The sequence below is a fragment of the Micropterus dolomieu genome, linkage group LG02, assembly GCF_021292245.1.
Source record: "Micropterus dolomieu isolate WLL.071019.BEF.003 ecotype Adirondacks linkage group LG02, ASM2129224v1, whole genome shotgun sequence".
Taxonomy (NCBI): domain Eukaryota; kingdom Metazoa; phylum Chordata; class Actinopteri; order Centrarchiformes; family Centrarchidae; genus Micropterus; species Micropterus dolomieu.
The window spans coordinates 26,213,476-26,238,889 of record NC_060151.1 but is presented as its reverse complement, the minus strand read 5'-3'; the positions used below and the strand labels follow the sequence as shown (position 1 = coordinate 26,238,889).

Sequence of the window (25,414 nt, the reverse complement as noted above, 5' to 3'; positions counted from 1 at the left end):
AAAGAAGTATTCACAGATGAGAGGAAAGAAAGGAAAGTCTGGAGTTGGAGAGACGATAATGACCTGAGGAAAGAGGGAATAAGGGAGAAGAGGCAGATTAAGCAAGAGAGAGACAGTTGGGGGGCAAGAGAATATATAAACAGCATGCAGTACTGTAAGTTTGGGGGGAGGAGGGGGAGATGCATTACATAACCCATAACATCTAGATTATACAGATGGTTCTGCCTTAGAGCTCCTACATCTGACAGCTCCACAGCCTCCACTTTATCACACACTCACAGTTAGGTCATGCTTTTAAAGACACGACCAGTTTTCCTGTGTAAATTTAAATTGAGAGCATCTGCTATACAGTATGTAGATGTACTTCTGATACAGTGAGTTCTGACAGCAGAAATCAAGAAGGTATTGGATTGAACTGTGGGTGGAATAATGATACAAATGCCAATGAACTGTTGCCTAAAAACAATCCTACAGTATGTATGAACGCATGCAGTTAAGAAAACAAATGTTAAATGTCAGATCTAACCAGAGAGAGGCTCACAGTTTTAGTCGGAGTGAGGACTGTCCACCACAATGTGCGGCTTTGGGGAGGATGCCGTAGCACTCTTCGACACAAATGAGGCAATTGCTTTTTCCTGCCGGGAAACAGAGATTTTGCTTATATACATTTTTATGACAAAAAGAACCACTTTTTTACATTCAGTTAAAATAAATGACATTTTCTGATTATGACATGCTTTTACCACTGCTATAACCATTACTATTCCCACCACTACAACTACTATTATTACAACTGTAATAGTGCAACATTTCGTTGGATGACAAAAATTCAGGTTGCATTACTATATAGTAAATATGAAGCAACAGCTTAGCTTAGCATAATGAATAGAAAATCAGGAGCAACAGCTCACCTGGCTCTGTCTACAAATGACAAAAAAATAGATTACAAAAGCTTATAAAATTAACATATTAAATCTTATTTGTTAAATCTGTACCAAAAACATGTAAAAATGACATTGTGGTGTAAAGGCTGGTTGGCCAATCTGGCTAATGTCGGTAGCTTCATATTTACTACACTGAGAACTAAATACAATTTTGTTTATTTCCACATTATGCTGCCCTATTTTTATTTTTATAATAATTCTACTGCAGCTCTACAGTAAGTAGTTAATTTCCTTTCATTAAAGTTTGACATGCAAAACATATAATTAGCTTTAAAATATGATGCATTGTAATGGATTAATTACCCAACAGTATATAAAGTAATTAAAATGTGTTCCAAAGAATGGTTCATTCTTCTTATTGAGAACATTTAATTAATACTTTATTAATTCACAAGTTAGTACATTTTGCTGGTAATACTTACTTTTATCTAAATGTGAAACTGCTACTTGAAATGCAACATTTAAACATTTTGGTACGGCTTCTTTTATGTAAAACACCCAAATAATAATTTTATCAATGTTACTTTAATGTTTTCTGTAGCATTATTTCTATGCTTCTAGCACCACTATGGCTATTCTTCAAGTATCATCGTTACTACTACTTCTAATGATAATGATAATCATCAATCATATGATAAAATAATGTTGGTTATCAGGCCCAAAACCAACAGAAGAACAGGCCATAATATACGTGGTAAGAGATCGTACTCATGACACATGGATGCTCTCACACACGCACACACACACACACACACACACACACACACACACACAGTCATGCTCACACACACAGACACACATGATCATATGCTCATTACCTCCACAAGCTGATGCCAGTGCTCTATTGGTTTGCGTGGATTGGCCAGCATGGCTGCCCAGTGCTCTCTCCCTGGACCCTCAGCGTCACTGCCCACGCGACACATCCCTATAACCTCGTTATGACCAATACTGACACACAGCAAGGGATGGAAGCAAGTACAAGAGAGACAGAGAGAGAACGAGAGAGAGAGAACAGAGTAGAGAGTAGAGAAGGGAGCGGGATGGAGAGAGGCAGCGAGAGAGGATATAATAAAGCAAGGAGAGAGAGGGAGACATTGCTTGTAAGATACAGGCAGAGAGAGTCTCATTTATCAACTTTTAGTATTGGGAAAAGAGTACAGCATTTGAGGAAGGATACTGAATAGCAGCTCACAAATACACACGGCCCAGCATAAAAGCTAGATGTCAGTGGGAGAGCAGGCACGAGCACGAACATACAAAAGCACACACCTATGGAGATGCCAAATGGAGGGCAGACTACATAATAGGGAGGCGGCACATCTATACACAAACACAGCCAAGTGTTGCTGCAAGCGGCAGACAGACAGACATTGGCAAGGTTACACTTCTTCCTTCACCCATTAGCATAAATCATGCTTATTCATGAGGTCCCTGTCTATGTAAAACAGGGAACGTCCACCAGGAGGCTGACTCACAAGGGGGCCCTCATCGTGTTTAACACAGCCGCAACACCATCAAAATGCGACGACCCGAAAGCAACAGAAAACATCACACTGAGTGTGCAAACACATATTCAATAAGCAGCATGCTTCACAGTAATGATCAGTTTCATCTTATAGCCCCTGGAGCATGCTACAATATAATAAGACCTCAGCTTGCTCACCAGTCATAGTCCATCACGGCTATGATGATGGATACACTTTCTATATTTTCATTGGGAATGTCAAACACCAGCGCCTCGTTGTACGTAGGGTTCAGTGTGTTCTTCTTAATGGAGGTCTTCCTCTTTTTTAGCCTTCGCCCGTCACAGATCAGTGAGGCCTTCACGTACGGGTCTGAAGGAGAGACAAGAGACCGAGGGAGAAGAAGACAAAGAAGATGGTATGGATGGAAAAAGAGAGAGGGAGCAAAAAGGGAGTAGTGGGGAGAAAAAAAATGAAGGAAGACAGTGAGGTGGGATGAGGAGCAGCGAAGGAGAAAAAGGAAGAAACAGAGAGAGACAGACAGAGAAAGAGGTGGAGGAAGCACAGAGAAAAAGATAAGGGGGGACTCCTGCAAACACTGTTAGGTATTATTCTCACAGGTATCTGTGTCTGTAACACATAAAAGGCATGAAAATCAAGTCACCTTGGCAAAGCTGGATTAAGAACACAAAGGGAGAAAAGCAGCACTGGTTGAATCACTCCAGTTATCCATTCAACATGTGCAGCTTGGTGACAGCAGCCAGGGAAAACACACACACCCACGACTCCATTTTTATGCTGCATTTTAAAGCATCTTTCGGCACTGTAATCATCTTGGAATCACTGTGGCAATAATAACGGCATGTGGTCATTATCATTTCAGATCTCATTTAATCTGTGAGGGCACTGCCAAGTCTTTAAGTAAAGGATAACTAAAGAATAAAACCTTTTTAAAATGCCTTGTGTTAATTCATTAGGACCATAAACAATCATAATAATAATGCTGTTTTTGTCTATTTATGCAGACATAATTTGTGCAACACCTGCAGCTGATTTTGATTGCAACAAAACACACATTTTTTATTGGTTGTTATTTTGTAGCTAATTTACTTTGTAGCTTCAGGTTATATATTTGTAATGTATAAACCTCAACTTCTTGAAGGAAAAATCTACCCTCAGATTCTCTTTCACAGTTAGAACCAATCAATCAGGTGCTGCTCGATACACTTATTAGGAATATTTAGCAAATCTTTATAGTAATTTACGTTTTTGCACTTCCCCTTAACATGCTTCATCTAGTTCTACTTCAATTAGAGATTTATATGAAGATAGTTTTACTGCAAAAGAGGGGTTGCATTCCTCAATCAAAATGCAACACGTATCTGTATCAGCTGAACTGCATACTAATCCATTTAGGCTGCTGTAGGCAGAGGAAACTCTGCTTCTTCATTTGGTGTGAAATAGCATAAAACTTACTATTTCATTCCAAGAAACTGGTACCATGTTTACTTGTTATCTTTACATTAAAAAATTTCTCTACATGGCTTCAGGCCATGTATTATTCTGCCTGTTTGTCCAGTTATTAATCAGAATAAGATATAAACCTAGAAGCACTCAAGAAGTCAACATACATCACCAATAGCTGTTTTAAGACCATGTTACAGCTGTTTTCTGTCATTCTGTCAGACTGCCTGCTGGAGGTTTCAGCAGCATGTGTGTGTGTATGTGTTTATCCTTTACCTGAGAAGCCAGTCAGGTCCATGGCTTTGAGATTGGTGGCCTTAATGACTGTAGCAGTGAGCCTGCCTGCAGTGGGCAGGTAACACAACGAGAAATTAAGCTCCCCGAGATCAGCCTTCTCCTGTAGGTCAGGACAAACATATAGACAGGGGTCAGAAATTGAGCAGGGCTGCTGTGATTACACACACACGGCATCAGAGTCAGATAGGAAAAACACACAGACAGATATTCTTTGGTTTGCTATGATTGTCTGAGGCCAGAAAAATCTGTGACTGACAGGGTGACAATGGGCATCCCTAATGTGGACAGGCAGAGTGTTTAGGCAGAGGGAAGTGCCGTCACTGTAAATGAATCATTTGCCAATCTGTCGATGTCCCCGAGTGGAGGAAAGTGTTAAGTAGAGGTGACGATTCTGCAAGCTTTATATATCTCTCCCTCCACACCCATCTACTGATCTTCTCGCTGCCTGTGGTCTCAGTGGCACCACAGTAATGACACTGTGGTGCCACTGTGCATGATGACTCCTTAGTGGCTTTGAGCCTCACTAATCAATACTTCCTTGGGTGAAACACTGAAAGACGTGAGAAGCTGATGCTTTAAACTTATTTAATGAATGAAACATCCATGCCAAAAAATTTAAGACCTTGCTCTGTCTAATTTGCTAATAGCTTTCTATTAATATTTCATATAAATCTACTTGTGATAAAAAGTTTTAATGTGGCCAGCGGTGCCTTTCCTGTAATATTTCTGGACTCTCCTGTGCTGTGTTTTTACATTACCAGAATGAATGAATCTGTACTGCAGACAATTTTCAGCCTTCACACTTTCCGTGCATCCCCTACATGCAGTATGAGTATATGATGTTCAGACAATAATTCACATGCTTCTTTGAGTCAGATGAAAGCCGTATTCATTTTAATCTTGTAAGAAATTGAAAACTTAATCACCACAAGATATTTAAACTTGAAAATGTAAATGCCACTGAACTGATGGCACTGTAATATTTTAATTTGTAAATTTATCTATCTGAATTTATGTGGTTTAATTTCCACAAGGTCATTTCAGAATATTCAATTTTAAAAAATACTTTTTCAACTGCTCAAGCTGATCATTTTCTTGGCTTGACGTGTTTGTGTGTGTGACGTGACCAACAGAACATAACCTCACAGGACAGAGGTGTGACTGATTCTGAGTTGATTATCCTCAGTAGCCTGAATGTTTTAGTTATTTATATTTTAGTTATATTATTACTTTTCCCCTAATAATTATTATTTTAATTATGGCTTTTTGTTCCATCTACAGCAGGACTGTGACAACAGCTGCTCTAGAGTGACATCAAAGTTGCATCAATTCCCACCTGAGTGTCCAGACTCAGGTCGCATTTAAAAAGTTCTGATCTGTAACGGATTTAGACCACATATGAAAGTGGCTCAGACTGGAAAAGATCCGATTCCATGTGACTTGGTCTGTTCACACTGTTATAAAAAGATCAGATCTGGGTCACATATGAGCAAAAAATTGGATTTGGGTCACTTTGGCCTGCAGTCTGAACGTAGCCTAATATTTCAACTTGACTTGAACCACTATGGAAAGCAAACCAGAATCAGAGAGATGGTTTTCGAAGATAAACATTTCAGTGCTATAAATTGAGTGGTATTTAAATTGGTTACATTTAAAAGTTTTTTATTCAGTTGCTTATACAAATATTACGAATACGATTACGATACGATTACAATTATTGTGGCCTTTCTTTGCTTCCATAGTGTCACCTTTGCTATGATAGGAAGAGCTGAACAGACTGCACATTGTTTCCATGCTGTCTATGTCTGTAAATTGAATATAATTTATAATACAGGGCTCTGAATTCTGAGATATGTATATATGCCTGTACAACCTCTTTCCAGCAGCTAATGTGAATACGAGGCACATTTTGCACATTATGTCAACAACCACATATCCACAATTTTATTTTATATTCTCATATGTACTCCAATGTGCATATATGTTATTGGGGTTATATTTACCGTTCGGCTTCATAATGCCATACAATACTTGTACATTTTTATCTTCATCATCATTTATTTTCTCTTTCTTCCAGGCTGTAATTCAGATTTATTTTCATACCATGAATGAATGCATTTCTACTTGAAAGATCAAATTGAAACTGTCACTTGTGTCATGTTTGATATGCTCCATTCCTGGTTTTATCTCATCTATCACTGCTTTGGCCCATTATTTGCAGCTGCAAAACCCCGATATCGCCACAAGACTCATTCACATTTCATCTAGTCTAATTTAACATGGCCATCTACTCCAAATGAACGTGATTTTTTTGGATTGTTTCTGCAGCAGAGCTTCGTCCTTACCGCGGTGCCCTCCACAATGTCCCTCCAGACGGGTTTGTCCCCGCTGCCCTCGCTGAAGTCCAGCAGGTTGTCCACCACTACCTGGCCAATCAGGTCGTGTCTGGAGAAGCGGTCGAAGTCATACACAGAGAAATGCAGCTTCCTGGAATGTAGCTCATTCAGCGGCACGCCAAACTGAAACGTCTCATTGAACACTGGGTTTAAGGTCTTTCTGTGCACCTGAGAAAGAAAGAGTTACAATTTGGGGGGTTGTAACACAACAGCATTATGTTACAGCCCGCATACCCTGTAACGACAATATAATTACACTGAAAAAGGGGTTAACAAGGGACTGCTTTCTTTTACAGCCCACATACCCCAGACTAACACTGAATGAGGGGTGCTCTCTTCCACATTTTCAATGCTTTGTCTTGATTGTAAAGCAAGGTCACTAAATGTAATGGCCGTTACCTCAGCTAGAATTACTCATGCATGCTTCTCTAAAACAGCTGGAAAATTAACAGTTCGTATATGAATAGCTCGCCACAGTATTCCTTAGACTGTATGTTGTCCAATAAACTTGTGTGTGAAAGCATATGTATCCGGGTTCCTTAATTGTTGATGATCTGATAATAATGAAAGTACATTAAAGCTGGTTTAGGTTCTTCTGTAACATCAGTTTTAAGAATCAGATAGATTTGACATTGGATTCCAGTTCCTGCATTTTTGTTGCCCCGTACTTTATCCTAATTTTAAAAAACATATTTCATAGCTATAGCTACAGAGGAACACCCTATTCCCAAACCTCTTGTCTTCTTCCCTTATACTTACATATTTATCTCTGTATTGGTAGCCTATACAGTAATTACACACTGATTTGTGTGCTATAATCTAAAGTGTCAGCAAATATATTTTCTGGCCTAGCCCCAGTTTGTGCCTTTCATGTAACCATTATTATTACATTTGAGTCTTTTGCATTGATGATTGCGTTCCAGTCACATACATGAGCCAAGGTTTCCTCAAAGATAAACTCAAGCCAGATTTTGAAAACCCAGCAGGTTGTTTGACAGCACTTAATACTGCTTTGTAGATATGTCCAGAATCCTCAAAGATGCTTGTATTTTGCTGATTTAAAAAAATCTACTCCAGAGTAAAGTACTATTTCTAGAATGTTCAACCTGTTTCACAAGGAGCGACTCGACCATAATAATTTCTATTTTTCATACCAGAATAGGAAAGTCACTGAGGATTATGGACATTTTTTCAAAAACACAGTAAGTGATGTAAGCAACCTGCCATATTTTTGTCTTGTGGCTTTTTATCTGTGACTTGAATGTCAGCATCAAAAGTATTATATGTAAAAACTATACTGGCACAAAACTGGAGTTATATTTGGTCAAAATACTTTTCTTTTTTAGAAACATCTTTGGTGCTGCACTCCAATTGCTATGATGTTTCTTGTACTGAATCTTTTACTAAAGCTGTGTTTTTGTTTTTGTTTATTGCCTGTCTGCTCCTTCAAACCACCCAGTTCTTCTTCTGTTCATCCAAAGTGGAAACATAAAAGTCATCCCTTCCTATGAACCAAATTTTTTTTTTCTTACAGAATAGCTACCAGATACTTGTGAAGATAAAAGCTTTGAATAACTGTCTGTGGGATTAATTACACTGCACAAGCAGCAAAACAGACATGATTACATGTAAATGTCATGAAACAGTATTTTCAATTGATCTGCAAGACATATTAGGACACATAATATTCCAGATGGGTTTAATTAATAGTGTGGCCATAAATGACAAAATGTCCTTGAGCAACATAATAAACCTCTACCACACTTGCTGACCTTGTTCCTCAGCCAGAGGCAGAAAAGTGAATTTCACCTGTGGGATGAAGAATCAAATCAAAACTGCTGAAATAAGATAAAGGGCTAAAATTACATTTATAACTCAATATTTTGTTTCTCAACACATACCAGGTGCATGATTTATTTCTTTTAAATGTTCCTTGCTTATTCCAAGTTAGTTCACCTCTGTTTTGACTGTAGATCGTGTTTTCTGCCTTTTCCATCTGTCACCTCTATAACAAGTCAAATAAAAGAGATAATTTTAAATCAGAGAATGCCGTCTGGTGGAAAGCGTGCGGCTGTAATTTCCCACTCATCATATACATTGCTGACAACATTTGTAAATTAGTCTTCAATCTCATTCAATCTCCAACACAAAATTTTTACTATTTGTTGATTTACTTGTGGGATTTATTTGCAATGAAAGCATTTGATATAAGTGCTGTCATGCAATAAAGCTGGTGATAATTAAAATGGGACACACTCAATTTTCCAAATCCAACTTTTGTCACTGCATGAGTGGATCTGTCACTCCGGCTTATTAGCACTTGATGATTACTTGTTAGCTTTGGATTAAACATGCAGCTGATGGTGATGCTGTGCCTTTAGAAACCAGAAACACAAAGCCTGAACATATACTTGTAGGTGATGTCTATTCCTCTTTTGAAATTAGTTGGAGGGATAAAAGCCTAGCCAAATATGAGTGGTGTAAAAATCCCATGTTAATGAGAATGTGATTGAAATTAAACAATCATCTACACTCTAAACAGAAGAGGAACACTATTATGCAAATGACTGAAGCATTCATGCTTTTCAATGGCTGAAGGGGCTTTTGTGATATACAGGAGACTGTCCCACAAAAGGGAGACATTTCAAACTGGTACAGCTTCATTGTCAATAAAAGCTTACATTTCACACCCACCTGGCTCTCCAGTCAATGCTGACCCATTTCAGCATCACAATTTCTCCCTATTTTATCCCAAGAGTGCACAAAAGTCCTGGTGATATTTATGGACATAAAACAGATAACTAGAACTCACATTTGAGAGGCCACTGAGCTCATGAGTCTTGAGCTTCTCCACAGAGAGTAAATTAGAAAGAGGAGAGAGGAGGGTTTTTTTTAAGGTCTAAGGGTACATTTCCTGGTACAGAACGTTCCGAAATGTACTCAAATATTGACTCAACTGTCCTCAAACACCAGAATAACACACAGACACAGGAGTTGAGTAGCAGTGCCGTGTAATAGTCTGAAGCACATTATCCTGAATAAATTATGCCCCAGATTAGATTAGATTACATTAGTGAGACTGTAATGATTTCCCATGAGGAGGCTGCAGAGCAGCAGGAAACAGGCAGAGAGAAAACAACAGCAAGTCAAACCTGATGATGATGTTTAAATGTTTAGGGGATTTTTTGTTTGTTTTGATTTGTTTGTTTCCACAGTGTTAAGACTGTAGTTTGCCTAAGAAGATACAGGTGAGTGTGGTCGAAGAGGGATTCACCTTGGTCTGGAATTTCTTCTTCCTGTCTGGCAGTAGGTAGATCTTCACATAGGGGTCAGAGAAGCCATTGGCATCCTTCGCTGGCAGGTCCAGAGCTTTCAAGATCTTCACCACCAACTGCTCTGTACTGAGACACACAAAAACAGCAAATTTGACAAGCTATTAAAAAAAGACATTAGGAGCAGGGGTATCATAAATTTACACAAATACTCTGAGATGTGAGGCCCAGACAATATCAACCCACACACACAAGCACACACCTGGGCAGGCTTTATACACACATAATAGAGTGGGAGGTTCCGTGTCTCTGAAGCAAGGAATAGCCAAAATAGCATGTGTGTGTGTGTTTGTGTGTCATCCCTGCAGCTGTATCATGCATTGGCAATGTTAAATCAAAGCACGGTAAGCACAGATGTACATTTGGAGAGGGTCACCAGATAATTAGTGGTATAGAAATAATCTAAACAAAATTACTTTTATTTTGGGGAACTACTACATAGTATTACCTCTTAAGGACTCAAAAGTTATTCAAATGAAATAAGCTACAATCTGTTATGAAGTGTAACAAGTAGACATGGCTTCATATTATACAACCTCCCAACGAATTGGGAACCACTTTGTCTCTGTAAACTGATTATAATGGAGCATTTTCATTTGATTTAATTAAAGTAACCAGCACAAACAATACATGTTTTGTTTTCTTCTTATCCTTACTTATTTGAAGGCAAAATCTGTAATCTCTAATTTATTTAATTATTTCTCATAACAATGCTGTAAAACAGAACTATATTTTTATTTATGTTAGTTATGTATGGACGTAACTCAATGCAGTTATTTTCATTAACAATTAATCTGATGATTATTTTCTTGTTTAATCATTTGGTCCTTAAAATTTTCAAATGCCCATCACAGTTTCCTTGAATCCAAGGTGAAACATCTTCAGATGTCTTGTGCTGTCCTATTATATAACAGTCCATAACCTAAAGATAAATAGATTTCTTTGGTATGAAACAGAGAAAAGCAGCAAATATTCAAATGCGAGAAGGACCAGCGGCTTAGTTTGGCATTTTTACTTAAGAAATGACTCAAACAAACAATCAAATAACAAAATTACCCCAAAACATTCTGACAATTGGCTGATTAATTAAACAACTGATTCTTTCAGCTCTACATTACTTATAAGTCAGACTGTTGTATATAAATATTTAATATTTTATGAGGCCAAATAATTACAGGCTTTAAGAGAAGTCAAGCTAAAAGAGCTATTTCACTGACAAGAATAAAATGCGAAAAGGACAAGAATATTAATTTGTAATTCATTTTTAATTTGTACATTGGTGCTGTTTTCTTTTCTCTGGTATTATTTTGGCATAAAAACATTTAAAGATAGCAAAGGTAAAATCCACACAAATGTGCAAGCATATAGGCACACACATTTGAATGTATGTGTGATCACACATACATTCAAATGCTCCATCCAGAGTCATGGCTGTGTCTCACACGCCATTTATTATGTATTTAATTACCAGATGAAGATGAAGGCAGCTTGGAGGCCTTTAATCAGACCTCGTTAGATTGTGTCTCCCCGTGTTAACCAGTGTGTCAGCACTTCATTAGCTGCTTTAGGAGAGCAATGTGAACTTTGGGGCTGAGGAAGGATCAGCAGGACAAACGCCAACAGTGAACCCGGCAGTTATAATGTCTTCAGTCCATGTGTACCAATCACAAATAAGATACGCTTGTTGACAATACAACCATAGCCAATCCAGACACGTGTTTACCTCTGAATCACATCCAATTAAGACAATCGGATAAAAATGCCCACTCTGCAATCACATCAAATCAGGGAGATGATACTCAGGGCATTTTGCTGGAGGAAATTACATTTCCAACTCAGCCAGATAAATATTTTAACGAGAATAACCTGGCTAATTTAAAAATGTATCTAATGATCTTCAATCCAGTATGATTTTGAGACATGATTTGGCATGCATGGATTACAGCACTGCTCAGTTGTACAATAATTAGAGACGACAGGAAGCTTCTGTACAAAAAAAAAAACACCCCTTCGTGATCATGAATTTTCCTGCATTTGTTATTTGTTTCAAAGTCATGGCTGCAGGTTGTCCTGCACATGTCTTCTTACAGAACAAGACATGAGCTTGAACCAAAACCAAGGTTTTTACACAATCCATGAGGCATGCTGCAGATAATACACCTATTACTCCTCGAGCAGAAAGCGAAATTCATGGCCTTATTCCTGGTAGACAATGCCCCAAATCCAGCTGTTCTTTTCACGGTGGGAATGTGTCAGTTTTTAATGGGATTGTCAATAGAAATGCCTTTCCCAGAGGATCGGTGGAAAATTGACATTGTTGTTCTGACTGTTACATTCTAAACAGTGGGGTCTCACACATTAACATACCAGTCGTATCACAGCTCGAGTGTTAACACACCTCTACATGTGTATCTACACACAGGCCCACATACTCGTCTTGCAGCTACATCTCTAACCTTTCTTCTGTTTTCTTCAGTCACTCTGTATTGTAATTAATTAATTAATTCACGCCTCTGTGTCTTATGCAAAGCATACATTACATTACACAACATTTTGAATTGCCTTGTGGTTGAAAGGTGCTATACAAATAAATTTGCCTTGCCTCGCCTCTTCTACTCTTCTCGCTAAAACAATTTCCCTCCAGTGTAATGACAGGCAACTACAGCATGGCATAGATTATCTTGTGACTTTATAAATAGGAAAAAGGGACACATGAACAGTTTTAATCATTAACCTCCCTCTCCATCCAACTCCCTTGCTAATTCTCCGTATCTGTAACCCCAACTATAACACAGTCTGATGTTATTATGTGTTGACAGGGGCTGCTGTTTAAAGTGGCACACCATATATAATTCATGACTGAAACAGCCTCTCGCTCCCTTTCTTTTCTGACCATCAGCACTTTCGCCTGTTGTAATGTTTCTACATGTCAGGGGAGGCTGAAATGGGGGACTGCCAGCTGAACTGCAGACAGACACACTCCTCCCCATACCCCACAACCTCCCTGACTTACAGTACACATACACATTCATATACACTCTCCCATCACCCAGTCCTCACAGCATGGCATCCGTAAATTACATACCCAGTTCTCCAGCAAAGAATATTGAACAGAGAATTGTCAAAGGAGCAAAAGGAAAGTAACTACAGCAATCTGTGCCACACACTACATAAAAGACACTGACGCTGCTTTGTCACTTGCATTTGGTCCCACTTTCTTCTTTTTAGACATTAATATTTCAGTATTTCAGACTATCATAAACACATAAGACCACATTCGAGACAACAACTAGTATCCTCTCACATCTCACGCTAGTAATGTTAGCTGCTGTTTTTCAAAATGACGACCACGTTACACATAAAACCCTATGCATACTGTCTCAAGTCAATTTTCTACTTGAGTTGGAGGCTTTCTTTTTGTGTCTGCTGAAGAGGATAAACACGCTGAAAGATATTTTCCCAAGAAGCCCCCTCTCTCTGTTGTGTGCCATAAGGAAATTCAGCAAACCAGTGTCTGTTCGCAACCCTCTGACTGAGTGTTTGAAGAACTGCACACCCACCGCTACAGTCAAAGTGGTGCAAAAACAGACACATTAACATTCACCGGAGACAAGCACAGCTGTACTAATGTAGTTACACTCAGAGTCGGATTCATCAAACAGTGCTCAGGTCTGATTTTTACTGTGCACAGTTATCACAAGCATCCACAGAATGCAGAATTTATTTACTATGCTCTTTTAAACCAAGCTGTGGGCATGGCTCTATGGATGGCAACGTCGTTCTGCCTTACACTTTCCTGGAGTGCCATGGAATTCTATATTTTCGGTTGTACACCCTGCTTAGTCCAAATTAGCAAATGTTCGATTGCTTACACTCTCAACTAAGAGAATGAACATGATAAACATTATATCTGGTAAAAAGCAGGAATTTGGCAATGTCACAGTGAGCATGTTAGCATGTTGATGTTAGCATTAAGCTATATGATGTCCCATGTTGTGCTTTCATCTTGTGGTGGCTGGGGAGGACACTTTACTGTTTTAAGCTAAAAATGATTTTCCAGTGCATCCAGCTCCACAGGGAAAAGAGGAAAGATGTTTTTAAGACTAAAAAGGAGGTGTGCAGCTTTCCAGACAGCAAATCAATGGGGCTCAACACAGACGCTGGTGCAGCATCTTTTTGGCTAACATGGTGGTGATGTAATGGCCTAATTGTTTATGGTGAAACTTTGTATCTTAAAATTATGGTGCCAATGATTTATTAAAGTTAAAATGCTACACTTTTTACATAAGAGGACACTGACAGAGTGAGTAGGTTGTTTTGGTGAATACTCGCTGACTTACTTGAAGGCATAACGCAGGAGGAAGCTGATCTTGCCGCAGTTGTCGCCCTGTTTGCCTTCGCCTTGGTCGCCCTTGGGTCTGTAGAGTTCTGGTTTAATCTGCCCAATGCTGGTTACCTGCTCCTTCTCGTCAGCGTGGAAATCAGGACTGGAGAGCTGGTGAGTCATGGGCTTGGGCCTAAACAGACACATAAGAGCTCGGAGGGTGAATATTAAGAGCACACAAACACACACACACACACACACAAACACACACAAACAGCAACAAAAAAAATGCTTTGCAACAATTTGATTCAGCAGCTTAATCAGAGATGCAGTGGCGGGTAAAACCATCTAAATAGAGTTTACCCACTGTTTTTATTTGCATAAGAGTTTACACACCTTTTTTACACATGCATGCATCATAGTAAGTGGTATCAAATCAAGGCTAGTTGAGTGATAATGGTACTTCTGCAGTACAAACACACATTAATATCTGTTTAATATAGTGAAATGTTCTGTGTGGGTAAAGGTGAGCAAGATAAAAGCAAACACTGTGCAACCAATATGTTTTTTATCAGGTAATCATCACTGAAAATTAAGAAATGATCACTAGCTGGAGGTCAAGGTTCACTCCAGTTTTTATTCACTACTACATTTATCAACAAAAACACATAACCGACAACAACTACAGTTGGATGAAAAATGCACATACTCTTTTAGACCCACACTTGTGTCAAGTACATTCACACACTCTGTACTGACCGTGAGGTCACCTGCTGCTGGGAATGAGCGTTGGGAAGGTCTTTAGGGGGATGCGCCCCAACCTCTGAGTTGGGGACATCTGGAGACGTCTGACTCAGCTTCAGAGTTCCTAACAGAGTGAGAAAATAGACAAAACAATCCTTAATGACTCACCCGTGTTATTGTGGCCTTAGTTGTTACGGTGGCTAAGAAGGATGTTTGTTTTTTTGCAATGCAGGGTCAGCATCATTGATCGCATTGATTGCATCACATTGATTTAACAGTGATTTAGGAGCAGAGAGAAGGGAAGGAATGAGCAGACATATTTACAATAGCAGAACATGAGCCAGCATGCTATGCATACAACACAGAGATATCAAAGAGATACAATATCTCTATGTGTATTTGTGTTCAGGCTGCAACTTATTTTTATTAAACATTTAAAATGTAATTGTTTGGTCTATAAAGCATCAGAAAACAATGAAAAAGGCTGGTGAATGCAAGTTAAAGGTTCAGTGTGTAAGATTTAGTGGCATCTAGTGGTGAGGATTGTGAATTGCAACCAGCTGTCCAGTCTGCCACTGCCCCCTAACCTTTCACATCTCAGCTACGGCTGACACAGCACAAAAAGTGTCTCTTCTGAGACAGCAGAGAGTGGCCAGTCAAGAAATGAGGTTTCTTTAGGTATATTTATTAAGAAATTATATTTACTTAATTATTCAGTAAAACCATGTGTTATTGTCACTTGGCCACGGACAGATAACATGGAAAATGTAAGTCAAGAGTGTGAAACACTGTCACAGTTTCTGTACCACAGTCCATTATAAACCACACATTAGATAAAGTTTATACAAACATTGACAAGGGAAACACATTCATTCTCTCAGTGATTATGGACCCTCGTCAAAACTGCCCACCAGCAATAATATCTGGCCCACGGTCAGATTATGGTGCTTTGATAGCGGCAAAAAATATAAATAAATAAATACTTTGATAGCGGTGCTGAAATAGATCTCAGTCATGACAGCAACAGTTACTCACATAATCACTTCCTCTTTAGTGGTTTTGCTTACAAAATAAAAGCGTGAGAAGCTGAAAACGAATTAAAAACAGTGCAGCACATGCCGTGATCTGAGAAACATTAAATTACATTTACATTCGCTGCAGAATCCATTTGTTAAAGTGAGGGGGAAAAAAAACACCTGTCCCAAGGTGGGTTCAAACACTCCACCCTTGCAATGCAAGTCCTGCACCTTAACAACTGAGCTAACCAAACAACATATTGATATAAGTCAACACCATGTGTTATATTCTCACCCACCATCTCATGGTTGGAAATATTGCTCAGATGCTAAACTTATTTGCCAACCCCTGCAGTACATAATTATCACTACTTCTTTTTCTAACATACATATTCAACATAATGATAAGTGTCTGCACTGCGTAAATTCCACCAGAAGTACAACAAAAAGAACGTAGTGATGAAACGCGCTCTGTAGCGCTGTTTGTCCGTTTTCAGCTACTGTAGAAACATGACGATGCAACGTGGCAACGTCCATGGAAAGCTCATTCTTAGGTAATAAAAACATAATGGTTTATTATGTAAGGTCTTTACTCACCACTGAAAACCTAATTATATGGATCTTATATTGCATTTCTGTCAATACATCCTGAGAAATATTACACACTGAACCTTTAAAAAAATTTGAGAGCTCAAGGTGATGTTATCAAATTTCTTGTTTTGTCCAATCAACAGTCCAAAACCCCAAAATATTAAATTCACTAGACAAACAAAAACACCCTATTCTCCCATTTCAGGAGAAAATGTATGGCATTGTTTCCTTGAAAATGACTAATTCTGATGATATATTATCAAAATAGTTGCCGAATAATTTTCCTGGTTGCAGCACAAATTTGGAATAAAAAAAAGTATATTTAAAAATTAAATCAAATCGTTATGTACAATGTGAAAGGGGTGCTTGTAGTAACAAACCCACACAGAAGACAACTCGGCATCACTATCAAGCTTTTCAGCTCATCGTTTTGGTTTCTTGGCACATTTACTCTTTGGTTCGGTTTCACTTTGGTTCAGCCTTGTTTCAGTAGTATCAGGCAGCAGTTCTGCAAACAAGCTCTGATAAAACTAGCCGGTGAAAAAAGTCAAACATTTTGCATTTTGCAGAGGTTTGCAGAAACCACAACAGAGGTGTAAGAGAATCTAGGAGTTATATTCCCCAGGTGGCCAGAAACATGACACCAAATGCATGATAATATCCAAAGCAGCGATGTGCTAACATGTTGCCACAGCAACCTTAAAAGTAGATTGTGTCTCTGCTTTGAGAAATAAACAGATTAATCCTTTAATAAAAATAAACGGTAATTTGTTGTAATTGAAACATCAACTCAAAGCTGCACAACCTCTTTCTAAATTTTCCTCCTGTGTAATATGAGATTCGCCAAGATAAAGTAATATTCCTTGAACGTAGCACTACTGAAAGAAAGCCCATTTATATATACAATAATGGTCAGCATTCATCACACTGTTGCAGCACTGATAAATTATTTTTACTCTATGTAAATGTTAAATGTTAAATTCAGTACTCTGTGAGTATATTAAAATGAGAAGTTATTGACTGAGGCATTACATTACTCTTACAGTCAGACTGGGATTAAGATTGTCTAATGCCTGGGATCTTACTCCCACTCTCACCAGCATTGTTGGGGTAGGAGTCCATGTCCAAGTAGGAGTGCTCCTGGGTCTCATGTGGCCCCCCAACCACACCTCCGACCTCCCCCCTCTCCAGCCCCACCAAGTCAGAGAAATGGGGGTGATGCTGGCCCTGCTGGCCCAGGGAGGGGTAGAGAGAGGAAGAAGAGTGACCCTCTTTCCTCTGCAGCAGCGGGGGTAAGAGCGACGACCCACCAGTGCCTCCGAGGCTTCCGACGCCGGCGGTTCCGGGCAGCAACCCGGATGTCAGACTCAGGCCTCCACCCTCCTTGTCCCGCCATGGCAGCCAGCAGAGCTTCCAGGAGACAAAGAGGGATACGGAGAGGAGGACGATGCCACAGAATGTCACGATGACCGACAGCAGACTGACAGAGATCTCTACAGGGGACCAGAGAAAGACATGGAGGGAAGGGAGAAGAAGGTAAAGAGATTTAAAAAAAAAAAAAAAAAATCTACAGTTAAAAACAAAATACACCAACACCAACAATGATGTCTTTATGCAATGTCATCCAGCATTTCCTCATGGTTATTAGCTTTTTAATCTGTGAGGGCTCAAGGATTGTGTCTGAGGGGTGGGTGGGAGTGTGTGGATACAGGGGGATAGAGGATGTGGGTGTCGGGGAGGGTGTAGTATGACTCATCCGGATGAAAAAGTGTACAGAATAAAAGAAAAACGCAGTTTCAGCACCAGGATGCTGGACAGTTCCAGCAACAGCCTCTGTCAAAGAGAGCAGAAATGGAGGAGAGTCATCAGCTCCAGAGGCGGGGGACTTTTGTGGTTTAGAAGTGCACAGCTGCACGTGTCGGAGCCTATGATACGTAAATTCATGATGAATTCATAAATTAATAAATACCCTATAAATATTCCATGAATGTTTATAAATAAATAGACCCAATACAAAATGAATATTTATAATTATCCTCAGCCATTTGAAGTATCTTTATAAATAGCATGTTTATGGGTCTGTCTTAACAAAGGACCAATCAGAGCCCACAATGAATATTCATAAGTTGTAAGTCGACCAAGAAGAATCATTACGATACAGTGTGCACCGTAAACCAAGTACGTTTCCCCACCTTGCAGCATCTAACTGGAATTTTGCCTCTCACCATCTTGGGCTCCGTCCAGACCAGAGGGCCACCAATTAACAATGCTTCCTGTCTGCGGGCAAGCCAATCATCGCCACCGTGTAGAACAGCACTGTCTTACTGTCAGAGGAAAACGTTTCCCGAACCCCCACCAGATCCACACTACAGCCTGCTTTTCTTTAACCCTCTTTTCCTTCAATTTACCAATTCAGTGTCTTTATGGGCATGACAAAGACATAAACACTGTTAAATCACACAAAAGAGAATGAAATTGTATCTCTAACAGGCTGACAACAAGACTGAGAGCAAATGAGTGAAAACAAGAAAACAGCAGCCAATCCTCCAGCCCTGGGGTGCATCTTCTGGAATGCGGTTCGTCTTCTGTCTCCACGCGCCCTCCTTCTCTTTCTCGTTCACTCTTTCCTCTGTATAATCCCCTCAAACACCTCTCATTCCTCGCTGTCATTTATTTTCCCATGCTGTCTGCTTCTGCACGGTTTGACTTTATTCCACTCCACTATCTGCCTCTTTGTTCTCCACCCCTACCTTCTCTCCCTTCTCTGCCTCTCCTTCCTCGCTCTCTCTTTGGTGAATTATTCATCAGTCTGTGTATGTCATTAATCAGCACTTGTTCAAAAGATATGATTGGGGGGCCGCAAAGGTGGGGGGCGAGAGAGGGGACATCGATCTGTCGAGGTGGAGAACAACATGAGGTGGGAAGTGAGAAACAAGGAATGGAGAGGGAGAGAAAAAGGAGGCAAGGACAGGGCAAGAGAGAACATGACAATGGCAAGCAGGAGACAAGAGGAGGGTAAAGTGATGGAGCAGGAGGAGAGGAAAAGAGGGTAGAGGAAGGTAGGACGAGGTAGAAAACATTAAGAAAGAAACAACAGTAGTGATGAGGGGGAATGGAATGAAAGGTAAAACGATCCAAACCACAGAATGGCTGGCAGGGCCGGGATAGACTGGGAGAGGGTAGAAAACCGATTGGTGCACATGTTGAAACAGACACATAAGCTGACTCTGTTTATTCCTCCTTTTCATTTCTTCTTCTGAGGAGGAGGAGGGTTGATAAAGTCGATGCAACTACCACGGCATGTGTGAAAGAGTAGAAACCATCGGAGCAATGGTAGAGCGAAAGAACTCAGGAACAGAGAGATGGAGGAAAGCAAGCTGACAATGATTTAGAGCGAAACCTAACGAGGGGAGGGGTTTAAGGATAAGAAAGGTTAATGTATTGATCTGGAGGGGAAAAAACAAAGTGAGTAGGAGTAGGTTGTTTGTGGTTGGCAGATCAGGGTGCACTGATAAGACACGGCTGTGATCAAACGTGAGCGGGGACTGTCGAGGGCCAAACCACTCTCCTCCATTCATCTCTCTTTAGGGCAGTCACTGTACCTTCCGAGCACTGATCCTGCCAAAGATCCATCGCTAATCCGCAAAGCATAAAAAGGGAGTCAGCGGGTGGGTAGGTGGGTGGGTAGGAGGCCTCTGAAGTGCACCGTGAAGAGAGACTGAGACTCTATGTCAATCAGCAACTGATGCAAACCCACTGGGAGTTGTACATTGCCCCACATCAAACACATCTCCGCTGCTTACACAAGCCATTCGCTGACAGCTTTCGGCAGTTGCGGTCCTCGAAGGGCTTTGAGACTTCCATCAGCAAACACCAAAAAATCACAGCTGGTAAGCAAGGGGGCCAGCGCCTAAAACCACGGAGTGACATTTCTTCACAGAGCCATCCAAATCTCCAGAGGCAACATGCAGCCAATCCAGGCTAATCTACACTGAGCCACAGATATCCATGCTAATCTGCATAACAACGCATTGCACTTCCAAAAGCTTCAAGGGGAAACCACACACAATACTCTGCACACAATACACTCCACAGTGCAAAATGATGCACCTGCTTAGTTTGATCTGCTGGACAGTACCGATAAACATGAACACTCCTCTTAACATTTGCCTTCTCAACCTAGTCTAGCATGTGTCATATTGCTATACCTGCAACTGACAAGGAAATACTTTCATGACAAAACAAACAAAAAAAAAAGAATATATATTATATGTATCAGATTTCTGTCAAGTTTTCTTGTCAGGGCAGGGTGTAAAAGCCTGATTCAGACCATAATCGGTATTTAAAATCTTCAGTGAAGCCCATATAAGAAGAGAATTCCTATTGCATGGGTGATTAGTTCCTTAAAGCATTTCCCAAAGTATTTTCAGTATGAAAGACTTTGAGCATGTACACATATAGAGTGGTTTATTCTGCAGGAGATGTTGAGAAGTTTCTGCTGATGTTTTAACATTTTTTTTCACTGTAGAAGCTTGTTAGTTTTGGAGTACATTTGAACTGACATGAATAAAGCTGACTTCAGTCTGTATGAAGCAGTAAACTACCAACTTGTACAAGCCACATTTCAAATCTACAGCGGTTCAGCCTTTGATGCCACAAAGGGACCTTTTGGGCAAAGAATTGCTTTAAGACAGGGTAAGGCACGTTTCATTGTGTGTTTTTAACCATGCTAGTAGTACGGTTTTAGGGATGGCAGTGTTGGTCTGTCTGTGGATTGCTGTGCAATTTTGTCCTGATATACATGCCTCCCTCAGGAACTGTTATCACTTTGGTGATCCCTTGACTATTAAGCTAACGCCATAAAGTCACAATTCTAATGTGTCCAATACTTGGGTTTATGACTAATACCTGCAAAACTAATGCCATCAGCCTCAGCTGTACATTCTGATTAAATGTTAGCATGCTAACACACTAAACTAAGATGATGAACCTGTTAAACATTACACCTGCTTAACATCAGCATGTTTGCATTATCATTGTGAACAAGTTAGTATGGATGGATAATAAAACTTGGAAACCGGACCCAAAGATGACACTTAGATAGTCTAATGCAATTGCTCACCTGGCCCATACGCCAAAAAGGTTCTGGGTTTACTTCCAGGGGTATACGGCCCACTGAATATGCACAGTAGTGTTTCTCCAACTGGCCCCTACTGCAAGTTCCTGCTCTGCCCATAGCTTTACATTGTGTCACTGACAATTGCTTTTCTCTGTCCGAGAGTTACACATTTTACAAATATAAAGCCTCCAAGGCTCAAAAATTTATAATAGAAAGAGTCATAATTGACCTTTTTGTGTCTTGTCAACAATTTTACAAATGTCTCTTTTTTAACTGTGGTCTGTTTCAAGCAGTGTCAAAATGATTTCTGTGAAGCTTCAGGTGTGTCAGTTACCTGTGTCTAGCTGTCGATTGCGACCTCGCAGCAGGTAGCTGAACTCCTGGCAGCGTTCACTCTGGCTGTAACCTCTCGGGGAGTTGAAGCACAGCTCCTCCACCAACATCAGCGCCTTCTTGCACAGGTCTTCATCCCAGTCCCCCGACATCCTCCAATCCGCATCGCACTCTCACCGGCAGTCAGCCAATGACAGCGCAGCCCTCGCCGCCCTCACCTATCGGACGGCGATCTTTTAAGTAGAGTGTAGGCCCGTCCACCGTTTACAAGGTGTGAACTGAGAAAGTTGAGCAGAGGAATTTGAGGGGCAGCTGCAATAAGGGAAGAACACGAGGGGCTCTGCAGGGTGTCTTGGTCTGGATCACAGAGACCAGAGTGATGTGCCCATATATGACTGAGAGACACCCACCCCTCTCACTTTCCCTGAAAGAAATAAAGGGAGAGAATGTGTGAGTGAGTGTAGGACATAAAATAGTACAAATCAAGTTTTTGGCAGATTGGTCACCTTAGCCATTAAGTGAGAACACTGATGCCAAAACCATCAGTGTGTCCCTAATAGATCATTTGCACTGGTGCCACATAATATCACTTTAGCATACACTATAAAGAGTGATACCAGGGAACTGGGAAAAGTTTATCAAGTACAGCTAAATGCTAAAGTTTTGTGTTGAGACTGGCAAAATTTACATTAAATGTTTATCTATATTATGCAGAGTTGTGTAGTGATGCTTTGTGTTTCAGCACTACAGTTTTAATATAATTCCATGTTAATACAAAAATAAATTAATGCTAGTTTAAATATCCTATAAAATGAAAAAAACCTTGTGTGGAATTACATGGCAGTACATTTTATATTTACCTCCTACTTAGGTAAGTGAAGGAGGCAGATGATGGGTAACTTTGCACAGCTAAAACTGTGTACCTTGTGTTACAAAAACAAACCTTGCTACAGTGACTGGTCTTAAGCAGATATAAAGTATTTTATTCTCAAAATGTATAAACGGACACAATTTTTTGAATAATGCCAGATGCTTCAGTGCTTACTCAACATGGTGGGTACCTAATTGCAGGGAATCCTACTGTCAACAATCTCCTGGGGATACAGTGATGATTTTGTGTCTAAAACTGACCAATGGGTCAATCCTTCTGAAACTTTGTCTAATATTTCGAAACAAAACACTCTTTACTGTAATTACAGAGCAATTTAGATAATTATGAGCTCTCTTGTTTTGAGTCCCTAAAACACAAATATGCTGAAAGAACTATAAACACTCTGAGAGTTAAAGAGACTGAGTACTGGTTACTCTTTCATTTGTAACTGTACTTCTTTTTAAAATGATTTACCATATTCAATCTATTGCCTGGAAGGACCACCAGCTATATCCAAATTTTCTTCACATTTTGCTATATAAATCCATTGTACTGAGGAAAACAATCAAAATTAAAACATTTCATTAGCTTTAATAATGCCATAAAGCCATGGTTTGTGTGTTTTACCTTTACTGAACTTGACTCCCGAGGTTCTGGGCCATGTTGAATGTACAAGCCAGAGCGGAGACACTCTTTTTCTTTACAAATAGATTTGGCAGAGGAACGCACAGTTATGCCTGGAGTGCATGCATAACCTTTAACTTGTTTTTTTCCTAATGTTTCCAAGACCAGAAATGGGAGCCTGCAGAAAAGTGGCTTTTTTTCCTCACTGAAAGTTGAGAAGTTGAGCTCTTAGTCATTTGGCTTCAACAGTAAACGGTGGATCACATCTCTTTCTGTTGTCTCTCCAACAAATCAGCACGGATTGGAGATCACTGTCACATTTGTGGAGACTCTTATGAAGTTCCTCAACATCACCTGAAAAACAATTAGAACAAATCAATCAGTAAGGTGAATAGACACAACAAGAATAACACCAATAAACTGAAAAGCCAGATTTGCAGGATTTTAAAATCTCCTTAAACATCAGATGGAGGTATAATTAGATGTATTAAGCCTGACTGCCTTATGTCTGTGCTCCTTGTGCTTTCATCCAAAAGAAACTAGACTTCTTTAGCATACTGTCTTCATTTCTGAACTCATTCTGTCTAAATAAAAGCAGGTCAATGCCCAAACTCCAGTTTCTCACAGTCTGTGAGTCTCCAGGGACTCTGACTGAGGAGAATGTATGCAAAGTTGTGTCTAATAATACAGATCCATTGCAAAAAGCCTGGTATTGAATACGTCTTGCCAAAAATCTTGTACAAGCCGTGGTGTGATTGGAAAATAAATCACTTGCAAAACAATGTTCATGGTGAGATGTCGGCTCACTTTTCCACTGTGTGGTTTTGTCCTTGTGAGTAGACCAATTTCTCAAGCAAGGTGCCTCGATGGACAGAAGGAGGATTATTGATCATGTGATGTATGTTGTTCTGTAAAATGTCAGCGTCAGTCTTTGTGTATTGAGTGGCACCTCCCTAGCAAAGTGCTCCTTATGTGTCCATCTGTCTCCCATCCATCAATCAATCACTGTATTAGGCAAGGACATATTTCACTCCGAACAAGATCCTAAACAAGAAATGCTGCCACTCGCTTTGTAGTTTTCTTCCTCTCCTCTTAAAGACAGAAACACACTTTTCCTCTCTTGTTCGCCCTCTGTCTATGTCTCTTTTGAGAACACATTAGGATAGTCTGTCAGTCTAAGGGAAACTCCGATAATGCAGAGTCTATTTATCTGTCCATCTAAGCTCGGCCTATTGCAGAAAAGAATGTGAAATTAGCAAATTAAAACGGCATCCAGACCCAACCTCCTACACCAGCCCTCCTCTTGCCCCACACCACTCTCTCCCATTAAGATAGTAAATCTGTCTGAGTGACTTTAAAACCCAGGATATCTTAATCTGAAGAATGGCTGTCTGGCACAAAACTGGCCGCCACAAATGCCAGTGAAAGCATCAGGAGGGAGGGAGAGGCAAAGAACAAATGGACGATACAGACAGACAGAAAGAACGATTGTGTAGCAAAGAACAGAGGAAGAGGGAGATGGAGAGAGAGGGAAAAAAGATGCTGACATTAAATTGGAGGCGAGACAGATAAAGAGGGAGGGGAAAAAATTGGAGCAGAGAAGGACAGAAAAGAAAACATAGGAAGCTGGCGGCGAGGGTGACACAGCAACAATGATAATAAAGGGTCTGGGGATGCAATTTACTACAAGCAAAATATTTACAGAGGCTGGTTATTCACAGATAAATATGCCTTCAGAAACATGTTGACGAATCATTCCACTCTGAACCATTCCCAGAAACGTACATTCCTACTGTATAGTACAGAGCAACACTAAACCTCCCACAGACGCTCCATTGACTGCTGTTCTGCCTGGGATCAATACTCTCAGGGAACGAATACACCACAACACAAACC

General features: G+C 40.0%; 1 protein-coding gene across 1 annotated transcript; it reads right to left on the bottom strand.

Moving 5' to 3' along the window:
* Positions 1–545: 545 nt before the first annotated feature.
* syt3 (synaptotagmin III) lies at positions 546–22,229 on the bottom strand. Its single transcript, XM_046040400.1, has 10 exons — positions 22,025–22,229; positions 17,669–18,064; positions 14,980–15,088; positions 14,237–14,413; positions 9,839–9,965; positions 6,514–6,732; positions 4,148–4,268; positions 2,608–2,779; positions 1,763–1,892; positions 546–635 (listed from the first exon to the last, which is right to left on the bottom strand). Exons 1-10 carry the CDS (start codon positions 22,173–22,175, stop codon positions 546–548), a joined length of 1,692 nt encoding a protein of 563 aa, XP_045896356.1. The 5' UTR covers positions 22,176–22,229.
* Between the last annotated feature and the right edge of the window lie 3,185 nt (positions 22,230–25,414).

What these genes read in the sequence shown, in the direction of transcription:
- syt3 (XM_046040400.1), bottom strand. Translation starts at nt 22,175, where the DNA reads ATGTCGGGGGACTGGGATGAAGACCTGTGCAAGAAGGCGCTGATGTTG. An exon ending in AGAAGAAATTCCAGACCAAG is followed by an intron (nt 6,733 to 9,838) that starts GTGAATCCCTCT and finishes TTTCTTTCTCAG; the next exon opens with GTGCACAGAAAGACCTTAAA. An exon ending in GCCGTGATGGACTATGACTG is followed by an intron (nt 1,893 to 2,607) that starts GTGAGCAAGCTG and finishes GCTGTGTGTCAG; the next exon opens with TATTGGTCATAACGAGGTTA.